Here is a 13,365-nt window from a genome sequence, read left to right as displayed (position 1 = left end):
TCTTCCATCCAGGGGGCCTGGTTTTCCAGTTGGTATGTCGTTTCCATAGATGCTGGGCATAGAGCTCAAAGTCCACAGTCCGGCCCGAGATGGAGTCCTGCTTTCAAGATGGAGCCAGTTCTGTCTGTTTCCTCCTTCATTCCCCCCTCTCGATGCTCTTAACTTATAGTATGAGCATCATTCATAGGGGTATATTGCACCCTGACTCTCCCACCTCCAATTTAGGAGAACAACATCAACCTTTGGGTTACAATTTCATAATACATTGCAAAATAAAGGGTCCACAAAGCAGAACTATCAAAGCAACTATAACAATGGTAAATATAGTTTTCCAGCAATCACCCTTTACCCAAGATAGGACCAAAGTCCAAAAAGGAAGATTATCATCAGACATAACTTTTACCTGGCCTTTCATGTCATCTAGGGTGGCTGATATATAGCCAGATAAATCAGGAATATATACACAACATTCAACTTTGATTATAGCACAGGTCCCTCTTTGTACTGAAACTATGGTTAGTCTCAAGATGACACCAGCAAGTCCTTGTAGTAGCAGCAGTTTACTGTAGAGCTTCATCTCTGTTTCTTCTTTAAGATGATCTTGGTTTCACGGGGCCCAGTGGGGTCCTTCTGTGTAGTCCACTCGGCGCTCTCCAGGTCTGCCTGGTATGCTCTCCTCACCCTCATGTGGTGGATCCAGGGAGTGACACCTGCAACTTTAACTGCCGTAGGGGTGGAGAAGGCAACGGCACCCCACTCCAGTACTCTTGCCTGGAAAATCCCATGGACGGAGGAGCCTGGAAGGCTGCCGTCCATGGGGTCACTAAGAGTCGGACACGACTGAGCAATTTCACTTTCACCTTTCACTTTCAGGCATTGGAGAAGGAAATGGCAACTCACTCCAGTATTCTTGCCTGGAGAATCCCAGGGACGGGGGAGCCTAGTGGGCTGCCGTCTGTGGGGTCGCACAGAGTCGGACATGACTGAAGCGACTTAGCAGCAGCAGTAGCAGCAGGGGTGGTTAGAAAAACAATATTTGGACCCTTCTAATGTGGGGCCAAGGAGTCATGTTGCCAGTCCTTGACCACACCTGATCCCCGGGCACAAATTCGTGAATCTGTTCCCCAAGAGGGAATGGCACCCTTTCTTGTACAAACTTAGTTACCTGATTTATTACCTTACCCAGTTGTTGCATCTGCTGTGAAATCTCATCTCCCCTTACCTGAGACAAATTTGTTGACACCTGTTTTATTATGGGAGGGGACCTCCCATACACAATTTTGTATGGAGAAGAGCCATGGGACTGTGGGGTCATCCTGAGTCTGAGCAGAGCCTTTGGAAACAAGTCCACCCAGGAACAGTCAGTCTCTAAGATCCACTTGAGAGTGTCTCTTTAAGTGTCCAGTTTGTTCCTTCCACTGTCCCAGAACTCTGGGGCCTATATGCTGTATGTAATTTCCGCTTAATGTTTAAAGTTTTGCTTACTTGTTATACTAAGTCAGCTACAAAAGCCAGGCCATTGTCCAATCCAATACTGGTAGGAAATCTAAATCTGGGAACTATCTCCCTAAGCAGGCACGAGGCTACTTTTGATGCTCTTTCAGTCCAGGTAGGAAAAGCTTCTACCCATCCTGAGAATGTACATACCATGACCAGCAGGTAATGGTAGTGTTGGTGAGGTTTCATTTCAGTGAGTCCACTTCCAGGTGTTCAAAGGGCAGCGTGCCTTTTACCTGAATCCCTGGAGGTTTCTGTCTGTGCCGAGAGGCAGCATTGACCTGTGAGCAGGCGGTGCAGTTCTGAGATTCTGTCCTTTGGACAGCTGGAGGGCCTGGATTAGAGCATAGAGTTCGGCCTGTTGAGCGGACCACTGTGACGGCAGAGAGCTAGCCTCAACAATGGTTTCTTCCACGACTACTGCATATCCCGACAGTCATTGTCCTTGTTTCACCAGGCTGGTGCCATTGGTGTACAGGAGCAAATCTGGGTCCAGGATTGGCTGGTCTCTCAAGTCAGATCTGCTGGCATATTTCCTTGCAATCATGTGAGGGCCCACCTTCTCCCACAAGAAAGAGAGTGGCCAGATTCAGGGCCTGACAAGGCTCAGTAGTAACATGGGGGTTCTCACATAACAGTCCCTGGTATTGAGTAATCCAGGATGTTGACAGCCATTTATGAGGGTCCCCTCGCAGGAGAGTGTTGACCTCATGCGGGACTTTTACAAACAAATCTTGGCCCAAAGTCAGCTTGGCTGCCTCCCGAACCAGTAAGGCAACTGCAGCAACTGCCCATAAGCTTCCCAGCCACCCAGTGGCAACATTGTCCAGCTGACTAGAGATAAGTCACTGGTCTGTCCCATGTCCCCACAGTCTGGGACAACACTCCCATAGCCACCTTGTCCTTTTCAGTCACGTAAAGAGTAAACGGCTTAGCAAGGTCTGGCAGGCCCAAGGAGAGTGCTGGGGTAGTTGTACCTGGTTTGAGTTCTATTACCAGTGGGACTTGTTTTGCAAGCCTGAGGGGGGTTGTCTTCCACCCAGACCTCAGGGAATTGTTGAGTTAACTCTCTCTTGACTGTTTAGCCCGTCCGGTTTCCTTTCCGGGAGATTGTGCAACCTCCATTCATCTTGAGGGGTTACAGGAGAGGTGGATACAATTTAGGAGGTCCAGCTGAGGTGGAATTCTGGGGGCATTGACCAGAGGTCTCCTTTGCTGGGGTTGGAGCCTGCCAAAACGGCGGCTCTACGAACTCCGGGAGAGCTGGTGGAAGAGCAGTGGCTGCTCAGGAACTTCACCTGGCCCTGGTTCAGGCATTAAGGCGGCCTCCAGTCCTGGTGGAGCACTGGGCGGCGGGCGCGTCATTATCCGGTGTGGGGGAGGGGTCAGGTCGTCCCTGTCCAAATCCTGTAGAATTTTCTTTTTTATCATCAGTCAATTTTTGTGCCATTAATATTTTTCCCTTTCCCTTCTGAATTCAGAATCTTGTCCAAGTAGGAGGGTCTTAAGCTAACCCTAGCCTGAGTCAATATATGGATATTGATCCAGGTGCCCTGGCTCTCCTGTGACTACTGCATAGACTGCTTCCAGTATTTTTAAGTTCATGGTGCTCTCTGGTGGCCATCCTACTCCCACAGGGGGCCTTTAGACCTCACAGAGTATGTGGAGGCGGTTAGGCTTCATCTTCACCCCATAGTCTCCTCCTAATCCCTTCTTTAAACTTTTAATCACGCACTCCAATAAAGTTGCCTTAGATTCACATCCCCCCATCTTGCTTACCTTCTCATACCTTCTACTTTTCCTTTTTATTCTGTCTACGAAGTCTGGGAGTTGGTGATGGACAGGGAGGCCTGGCGTGCTGTGATTCATGGGGTCGCAGAGTCAGACACAACTGAGCAACTGAACTAAACTGAACGAAGTTCTCAGTACCCTATGTACTTCTGATATTTCCACTCAATGACACTTAAATTGCCATTCTGCCTCCTTCCTAATTGGGGTGAGAAGAGCCTTACCTGCCAGATCCCAAAGGGAGAAGGGGGATCAGCGTGTCTTCACCTGCTGGTCAGCACACCCAAACCAGAACACCACGTGGTCCAAGACTGTTTCTCCCTTACCTTTTAAAGTCCATTCTGCCTTGGGCTTGATCAGGTGCGGATGAAAACACAGATGGGTTAAATATCCCACGTCCCAGTCTGTCTCCAAAAGAGCCAATTTGTACTCACTTATGTATCCCCCTCCTTCTAGCCTGACAATTCCGAGTGGGTTAAGAATTTCATAGCAGATGGGACACCTCCTTGGGGAGGGCAGAATACGAGCATACAAAAACCAAGTTTCTTCTCCCAAAAATCCCCTGGCAATTGCTTGGTAATAATTTTCCCCAAGACAGCGTGGACACCGCTTCCTAAATAACCTTCACAAATTTTCCTTCCTAAGCCCTAACACACTCGTCAACCTGTGTACCAAGCAATCGTTGCCACCTGCCTATTCCAGGCTCCTGTGGGTCTGTGCCCCATCTAATCCCTCCAGGGTGGTGATCAGGCCCCCTCTTCCACCTTACTGGGTGGGTTCCTCGTCACCTGAGCGCTCAGTTCCCCTGCTGCCATCCACTACCTGCTAATGTGAAAGGTCCAGGCATTGAGAAGCAGAATCCTTCCAGAAGGGCGAGGTGCCTTTTCCTCTCTAGAAGATTCAAGTCGCAAGGCCTCAGAGTAGTCCCGAATGGGACTTGTCTCCTCAAAGTGAGGAATTTCCCGGCCCATGCACCAAATGTTGTAGCCACATGTTCTGGCAAACAAACTCACTCAGAAGGACAATGCAGATAGCGGAGTGCAATTTGTTATACCAGCGGGCCCAAGGTGGAGTCTCCTCTTAGCCAAGGACCCAGACCAGTTTTTCTGAAAACCTCATATACCCTAAGTGTACCTGCCCAAACCCACCTCCCCAAATTCCCTGAAACTAGTCTGAACAAAGGAAAAGAAAGATACAATCAAAGTTAACCTGTAATACATATGCCTTAAGCCTAGGTAGTTAACAGCGGACAATTATCAATAGGCCTGTGGTCATACCCCAATAAGCATAACAGAATGTATGATTCTATTCGGTGACACAGATAATTCGGGTATTCTTTTAGGCAACAGAGAGTCTAGGTATGAGCCCTGGGGCTCTTCCATTCAGAGGGCCTGGTTTTCCAGTTGGTATGTCGTTTCCATAGATGCTGGGCATAGAGCTCAAAGTCCACAGTCCGGCCCAAGATGGAGTCCTGCTTTCAAGATGGAGCCTGTTCTGTCTGTTTCCTCCTTCGTTATAGCCTAGAGAATTCCATCCACTATAGTCCTTGGGTTCACAAAGAGTCAGACACAACTGAGTGACTTCCACTCACTCACTCACTCATAAATGAGATCATATGGTATTTGTCTTTTTCTGCCTGGCTTTTTCACTTAGCATAATGCACTTCACAGTCCAGCCGTGTTGTTGAAAAGGCAAGCTCCTCTCATTCTCTTTTATGGTTGAATAGTATTTCTCTGTGTGTGTGCGTGTGTGTGTGTGTGTGTGTGTATACCACATCTTCCTTATCAGTTTATCCATCAGTGGACACGTAGGTTGTTTCTCTGTTCATCATTGTGACAAATGCTGCAATGGAGGTGCAGGTATCTTTTTGAATTATTGTTTTCGGGTTTTTTTTTATAAATACCCTGACGTGGAATTGCCAGATCGTAAGGTGGTTTTGTTTTTTATTATTTGAGGAACCTCCATACTGTTTTCCCTAGTGGCTGCACAATTTACTCCCATCGGTAACACACAGGGCTTCCTTTTTCTCTGCATCCTCGCCTTCTTATTTCTTGAAAAGGAAAGAATGTTACTTAGTTCTAAGCTGCATCTTCGTCTCTTTTTAATTTCCATCTGCATTATGATTTTTTTAGACCATGCAGCATAAAGAGGGGCCAAGTGTGCACTATGTTTGGGCTCAGGTCGGCAGGACGGACAGACACACTCAGGGCCTGGGCACAGAGTCCGCAATGGCAACCACTCTGGACAAGCTGACTGGGGGTCCAGGGACAGGCAAGATCCAGTGGGCAATGGGACAGAGCAAAGAAAGTTTGAACAGAGGAATACAAGGGCAGACAAGAGGGAGAGAGAGTGGCCAGAGGCCAGGTGAGACCACTGCCAGGGCTTGAGTGTAGTATAGGCTTCTGTGTCCACAGAGAATTGAAGTCCCTGCCATCTGGGCTCCAGTCCTGACTTCTTCTGGCTACCTGGCCTGGGGCAATGCCTTCCCCTCACTGGGCCTCAGCTTCCTCCTCTGTAAGATGAGAATGATAACACCTGCCTTACACAGGGCTTCTGTTATGATTCAGGCAGAGTATGGAGGCCACCAATAGCCCCAGAAGAGACCCAGGATGGGACTGGGCCCTCTGTGTTATGGCAGCTGGGAAGGCCAGGCCAGGGTGAGGGGTCTTAGGTAGAGATGCCCAGAGGGACATGGCCTTATCAGGGCCGGAGCCCATGCTGGGTAGATGGGGGCAAGGCCCACTCTTAGTGGACTGCTGAAGAGAAGAGCCCTTTCATACGTATCCAGGTCAAGATGGCCAGGAGCTGGCCGGAGAAGACAGACCAGCTCGTGCAGCTCCGGCTGAGCTGCAGATGGCGGGGACTGAAATAGCACCTCACCAGGAGACTCCAGGGCCTGAGCCCTTGAAATGACCCCATTCCCCCTTCTCCTGGGATCCCAGCTGCCCCCAGGCCATTGCCCTGACATCCAGACCCTTGACTTGAATGTAAAGCGAGTGGCCGGAAGCACTTAGGGGACCAGTTTTAAGAACTGCCCTGGTTTCCTTCCTGGAGTGAGGGACTTGAGCAAGGGCACCAAGGGGTAGCCTTGTCACAGCATCTGGGGAGCTGGTGGATGACTGTCTGCCAGGGCAGCCTGGAGACCAAGCCAGGGAAACTGACTGTTTATAGCTGGGCCCAGCGGGCAAGGGTTGGTCAAGACCAGCCAGACCCAGTCCATGGCACCCCCATTGGATCTATTCCCCCACAAGGAGGTAGAGCTCAGCAAGGTTTTGTCAGGTGTGTAGACAGGTGAGGGGGAGATGGTGGAGGCTTCTGTGCGGTGGTCACTGGCCATCGGCAGATACCACAAAGCTAAAGCTCCACCATTCAGAGCCTCGGGCATGACAGTCATTCCTGAACCACTCAGCCTGGCGGAAGGAATGTGGTCACATGTCCAAATCCTGTGGGGTGATGGAGGCAGGTGGCTTTGAAGGAGAAATGGGCTCTGTTTTTGGAGGAGGGGATTCTGGGCAACAAGCAACACAGGGATGCCCCAGCCTGAGTCCATGTGAAATGTACCCAAGACCATGAACTCTGGGCAGGCTCTGGCCTCTTGTCACTCAGGGCCTCTGGGTCAGAAAACACAGAAGAGATATAACCTCTGTGCTCTCTCTGTCTCTCTTTCTCGTTTTCCAGGGGCCACTGGGTCTGGATGGAAAGCCTGTAAGTGATAACAGGGCAGTTGTAGGTGTCCTGGGCTGGGGCTGCCCCTGGGGTTGGGAATAACCATGGGCTCCAGAGGGAGGAGCCACTGAGAATGTGGTTCACCATGGAGAGAGCTATCTGACTGTCAGAGCTGACTTCAAATCCAACCCCACCCGCTACTGGCTGTGCAGCCTTGGGGAGGCCTTTTCACCTCCCAACCATGAGCCTTCTTTTTCTGTCAAACAGTCATATTAACTCTCCCCACAGGGATGCTGGGGATGCAAAAAACTGTGAACAACACTGTCCCTGGTATTTAGTCAGCCCTCAAAACACCTGCCCTCCCAGCAGGCCCTCAGCACATAGCATCCCCTCATACAGTCTCAGGAGTTGGATGGTGGACACCACACTTAAGAGTTTTCAACACCTGGATCAGAGGTGGTCCATGGGCGTCCTTAGCAGAATAAATAAGATGCACACAGATAGCATAATTAAATTAATTGGATATGGATGGAAGAAAGGAAGGACAGATGGATAGTTAGATAGATGGACAGATGGACGGATGAGTGGATGGATGAGAGGGTAGATGGAAGGACAGTCAAGTGAGGTAATGAATCAAACACTGTACAGACAGTTGGATACAAGCAAGAGGAGATGAGTTTGTGGATGTATAAATGCATGAAGGTTGGGCAGACAATTGAGTGAAAAGCGAAAGGACTAACAGATGATTGGAGAGCTGACTGAGGCTGGGTGCATTATTAAATGATGGGAGGAAAGAACCCAGTACCTAGACGGATGAGTTGTTCAAAGAGTGAATGAGCAAATTCAATACTAGCTGAAGAGAACACGATTTGGGATGGAGTGATCCATCCCAGTGATCGAGGCCCCTGAACAAGAGTGTGAACACCAAACTCGCCCCCCCCACAGCCTAGCCCCCACCCCAGGGTCTCTGAGCCCCACAGTCTGTGCCTTGTGTGTGACCTGACCCGCTTCCCTAGAAGTCCTGGTATTAATAACTTGGCAAGACTGAAAGAGACACATTTCCCTGCAGCCAGAGGGTGACGGCAACCACCGTGGCCTGCCAGGAGCCTCCTCCACCTTCTCACACCCCCAGGCCCAGGAGTCAGTGACTCCTCACTGGTGTCTGGGCACAGCGAGGGCTGAGCGGGGAGAGCTCTGTTCTTTAAGGGGAGTGCCTAGCACACTTGCCCCTGTTCAGAGAGGATGCCAGTGACTGCCCCAGTGCGCTGTCTTCCTCATGGTGAGGACTGAGATGCAGAGCTTCCTTGGGGCCAGCACAGGCAGCTAAAGGCTGATAGGCTCACAGTTCTTTTCACTCAGCCACCCACAGCTCTGCTCAGCCTCACAGGCCTCAGGGAAACCAGAAGGGGGTCAGCCTAGTCCTCTCACTCACCCATGTTCTTTCTCTATCTTCCTTCTCCAGGGACTTCCAGGCCCCAAAGGGGAAAAGGTAAGTGATGCTGGAGGCTGTCCGGATATGGCAGGCTGAAAAAGGAGGCCAGAAACCTGCCTTCAAACTCCAGTCCCAGGGTGTGACCTTGGGCAAGTCACATCCTCTCCTGGAGCCTCAGTTTCTTCATCTGTGAAGTGGGGTTAGTGGTGCCTACCTCCTAAAATGGTTACGAGGCTTACGTGTGACAAGTTAAAGTACCTGGAGGATTGGATCTGAATTCTTCTGGCACCAGAGTGTAACAAATCTCAAAGCACCGTCTATCCAAAATGACAGGTTTCCAAAATTATCAATCCTGAAAAGAGGAAGTTACCAGAAAAGCCTGGGGAATTGACACTGTTGATGGCATTCTTTGTGGGGAGAACACCTCCCAGGAAAACAAATGGTAGAGAGCTACCCCCAGGATATTTGCAGCCCTTTGTGAGAAGGACTCCCCTGGCATTTGGGCACTAAATGTCATAGTCAGACTCCTGGAGGGCTGGGACTCCGGTGCCTTGGAGGGGAGCAGGAGAGAGGGGAGACCTGTGTGTACCACAGTGGAGTCAGGGGCCAGAACAGCCCTGGGTGTGATAGAACTGACAGACACTTCTTAAGCAGGACAGGGCCAGGCTGTTCGGCGCCACCCACAACCCCCATTACCACGTACCCCGTGTAGGTCAGAACAGCCAGGGTTCCCGTCCACCATCAGGGCTGAGCAAGGCGCAGGATCTGGTGTTTGGAGCCTCAGATGTGCATTCCAGCTCCACTGCAACCGTGTCATCTTTGGCAAGTTGCCCAGCTCTGTGGGCCTCACTTACTCCATCTGTAAATTAAAACCAACTTCTCATGGGGAAGACTGTGCATGGTAACGGAGTAAGTGTTCTTTGTAGATGAACAAAGAATAAGCACCAGTTGGCAGGTGGAGTGGTTGCCTTCATGCCAGCTCTGGCTAATGCCACTGAGTCGTAGAAATGATGAAGGCAGGGAGACCTCTCTCTTGAAACCAGAGAAAAATTGTTGTCTTGGCATCTACTGCTACATAGCACACTGCTCCAAAGCTTGGTGACTTCAAGCAGTGAATCAGTTACCATCCATCATTATCCGGAAGCTCGAGGGTTCTACTTCGCTGTGTCTGGAGGCTGGCAATAGATAGCAGACCGCCTCACTCCAAGCCCTGGATCTGCTAGCTGTGTGACCTCTGTGGCTCAGTTTCCTCCTTGGATATGGAGATAAGGTGGAGTCTGTATGTTATTTTTGTTAGGATTGGAGTGAGACCATGTGTATGAAGCGCTGAGCACAGGGCAAATGCTCCACACATGTGAAGAAGTAATAGAAGTGGTGGTGATAGGTCATCCTGTTTTTTGTTCCTAGGGTGCACCAGGAGACTTTGGCCCCCAGGTAAGAACCGAGCAAGACCCTCCCCTGACTCTACATGGTTTGTTTTATGTCATAATAAGTATTTCTTCTGGGTCCCTATGCTTATCACAGAAAGAAGTGAGTGACAGCCCCCTCCCCACTCGTGGTCCATCTTGCTGCCTGTTTTTACTTAAGCAGCCATCGGGTAGAAGCTCCAAGCTCCTTGATTTGGCCAAAGCTTCCATTCTCTGCACAGACAAGCAGACATCCTGGTCACCCTTATCACCATAGATAGGCAGAAAGTGGGACTGGCACCGGGCCCGGACTAGAGACTGGTCTTCCTGAGAGCAGCTGGCACCCAGGAAGAGGGAAGGCTGTGGTTGGAGCTAGATGCCCTGAGCCCAGAGTTCAATTCTGCCACTTACCAGCCGAGTGACGTGGAGTGAGTCACCTCCTCCTCTGAGACTCAGTTTCTCTTGACATCCTATATCCCAAGCCCCTGAAATGAAGGTTCATGGCAATCAGGAAAGTGGGTACCCAGCTGAGTGGGAACAGTAGGTCGGAGTCTCCTCTAGCCCTCCATGCCCCCTGGGCCCAGGTACCCAGCCGTGCCTCCTGCCAAACCAGAGGTCTCCTCAACAGAGTCTGAAGCAGAGTGGGGACTCCTGCTGGGTGGGCTCCACAAAGCATGTCTTGGCAATTCGTGTGGCTATTGGTGGGGAGCTCAGCCAGAGATGCCCGCTCATGGATCTCTGTGTAGCTCAGGCCTCTCCCAGCCTGGTGGGAGAAGGGCCATCCCAAGAGTAGCATTCCAAGAGGCAGGAGGCCAGTTAAGAACCACCTCCAGAAGGGACACAGCGCCATGTCCACAGCATTCTGTTGGTCACAGAAGTCACAGGACCCACCCAAGTCAAGAGGGTGAAGAAATGGACTCCAGCTCTTAGGGAGGGTGAGATCCCTTTGCAGAAGAACCCGAGGGATGGGATCAAGCATAGCCGCCCTCTTTGGAGAGTGTTAAAAGGTTGTTGATGAACCACGAAAGACACAGGGATTCTTGGCCTCTGGAGGAGAAGAATTCAATCGGGGGCCAGTGACGAGGCTTGATCACTCAGAGCTTTTGCGTAATAAAGTTTTATTAAACTATAAAATTGATAGAGAAAGCTTCTGACATAGACATCAGAAGGGGGCAGAAAGAGTGCCCCTCTGCTAGCGTCTAGCAGTATGTTATATACCTATCAGTGAGCTGTTGATTAGAGAAAGGAGGTGTCTCAAAACTCAGAGTGGCACCAGGCCCCTCACCCACAACATATCTTTTGAGATAACATTGGCACCAGGTGAGTCATCCCAGACCATAAAACGATTGACATGAATCTGGAAGAAAGGCAGGTTTCCAAGTAAATATATGGTTTCATTAACATAGATTAGGAGAACAATGTATGAGTAAAACACACAGGTTTGTTGAGCCCTTATCGGTTCTGAGTCTTAAGCAGAACCAACCTGAAGAAAGACAAAGTCTAGGGTAAATGCATAGTTCATTAACATAGCTGAAGACAAACATTTCCATAAGAAAAACACCTTGGTTAGCTCAAGGTTTGAGAAAAGTTAAGTTCAAGTGGAGCCGGGTGTCATCATGGCAACACAAAATTTTAAGAGAAACCTCTTTTTAAATTTGTGTAGAGAAGGAAAAGAATTTGACACTTGTTTGTTTCCTCCTGACGCTTAAGAGAAAGAAAAAAAATGTCTGACACTTGGACCCTGTTTCCTCCATTTGGAGACCCCTGGCCTCCTCCCTGTTATCCTCTCACTGTGGTCCGTCACTTCCAATGCCCTTCCTCTCTCCAGGCTGGGTTAAGTGGTTTTGCCTCCAGAAATAGCCTGGCGGTTTCCAAATCACCCTCCTGCCTTTCTCATCAAACACCTATTTGCTGACTAGATGGTTTTCCCGAGGCTCAATCCGGACTTTATAAGTAGAGACCATCACGTGTACAGTCGCCGCATCCTCAAGGTAGACTGGCCGAGTCTGGGCTGCTGGTGTGCACGCTCCCCTCGACTCATCCCGCGTTCCTAGGGGGAGACCTCAGCCATCCGATCCTGGGGGGAGAAGGGTGTCCAGCCTGATTCCAAGTAACTCAGGAGAAGTTAAACACCCTCTAGAACACGCGCGAGTGTCGACATTCATTTTCTGCCTTGATAAGGAGAGTCCATATCAGTGGTGCCCACCCTGAGCCTTTGAATTGTTTAGCAGCTGATTCCTAACACAGAGTGAAATGAGACAGGAATCACCCACCACCACGGCCACTCTGAGCCATTGTCTTTTGGCTGGAGTTCTATTCTCTTGGTCAGGACCCTGGCTAAGTCAGACTGGTCAGAAGATCTGTGTGGTGGACATTGAGAACTTCAGATACTGTTTTAATTGGGAAGACAAATGAGCTACATCATATGTGCCATGGTCTAGAGAGGCAAGTTTTCTCATGGCGTGGGGTCCACAGATGAAAAAAAAACTGTCTAAAGGAGACTCTTGCCTCAGTAGCCAGAAGAGACCCTGCCTTTCCTTACCCTGTAACCCTGGGTAAATTGTCACACTCTCTAACCCCTGGCTTCTTCATCTGTTAAAAAAGTAGCAGTGCCCTGGCCAGGAGGTCACAGGGTCGGGTGAGACAACCTCACCCCTCAGCGCTGGGCATGCAGCAGGGGCCCAATCTATAAAAGCCTTCTTCCTTTCTTGGCAACAGGTGGGTTGGGAGTTGCTGGCACTGTGAGCCAGGGATGCCCCCTGACTGTGCCCTAAGCCAGTACTGGGCAGGCACTCCCGAGAGCAGCAGGAAGTGCCAGGGGCTCTGCAGTCTCTCCCCCTTGTGGGGACATGCCGCAAGGTGAGGGCTCTGGCTGCCTGAGGTCTAACCCGTTACTAACACAGCCAAGAGTCAGAGACTGGGTGCTGCAAGAGAGAGACGGTGTGGCCCTGTGTCGCTTTTTGGTTTTTTTAAGATAATTACAGATTCACATGCAGTTGTAATAAATAATACCTCATGTACCCATCATCCAGTTTCTCTCAATGGTGACATCTTACATCGCTATAGTACAACCACAACCAGGAAACTGACATTGATATAACACACCAACCTTATTCCAGTTTCACCCATTTTACTTATTTGCGCATCTGTGTATTTCCATGCAATCTTATCACTCTTGAGATTTGTGCAACCACCACACAAAAAGCCCTCCTGCTCTATAGCTGTAGTTATCTCCCTTCCAGCCCCCATCCCTAACCCCTGGCAGCCGCTGATCGGTGCTCCATCTCCACAAATTTGCATTCCGAGACTCTCGTGTAGCTCAGCCATCTAGTAGCCATCTTGAGACTGGCTTTTTTCGCTCCACATAAATCTCTTGAGACGCATCCAGGCTGTTGCATGAGTCAGTGTTCTGTTTCTTTTTATTCATTGCTGAGCAGTGTTCTGAGATATGGACGCACCCCAGTTGGTTAGCCATTCACCACTGAGGGACATCTGGATTGTTTCTCATGAGGAGCTATTGTGAATAAAGCTGCTGTGAACGTTCACGTATGGGTTTTTGTGTGGACATGTTTCTAA

General features: G+C 49.9%; 1 protein-coding gene across 1 annotated transcript in view; it reads left to right on the top strand.

Moving 5' to 3' along the window:
- Positions 1-13,365, top strand: part of COL23A1 (collagen type XXIII alpha 1 chain) — a 380,991-nt gene that overhangs the window by 348,043 nt on the left and 19,583 nt on the right. Inside the window, exons 6-8 of the mRNA XM_042250383.2 lie at positions 6,964-6,990; positions 8,414-8,440; positions 9,791-9,817. Coding sequence (XP_042106317.1) covers positions 6,964-6,990; positions 8,414-8,440; positions 9,791-9,817 — 81 coding nt within the window. The remainder of the gene's footprint in view (positions 1-6,963; positions 6,991-8,413; positions 8,441-9,790; positions 9,818-13,365) is intronic.

Source organism: Ovis aries, chromosome 5 (assembly GCF_016772045.2).
Source record: "Ovis aries strain OAR_USU_Benz2616 breed Rambouillet chromosome 5, ARS-UI_Ramb_v3.0, whole genome shotgun sequence".
Lineage (NCBI taxonomy): Eukaryota > Metazoa > Chordata > Mammalia > Artiodactyla > Bovidae > Ovis > Ovis aries.
Note: the sequence above shows the minus strand (reverse complement) of the source record. Positions and strands in the feature narration are given on the sequence as shown.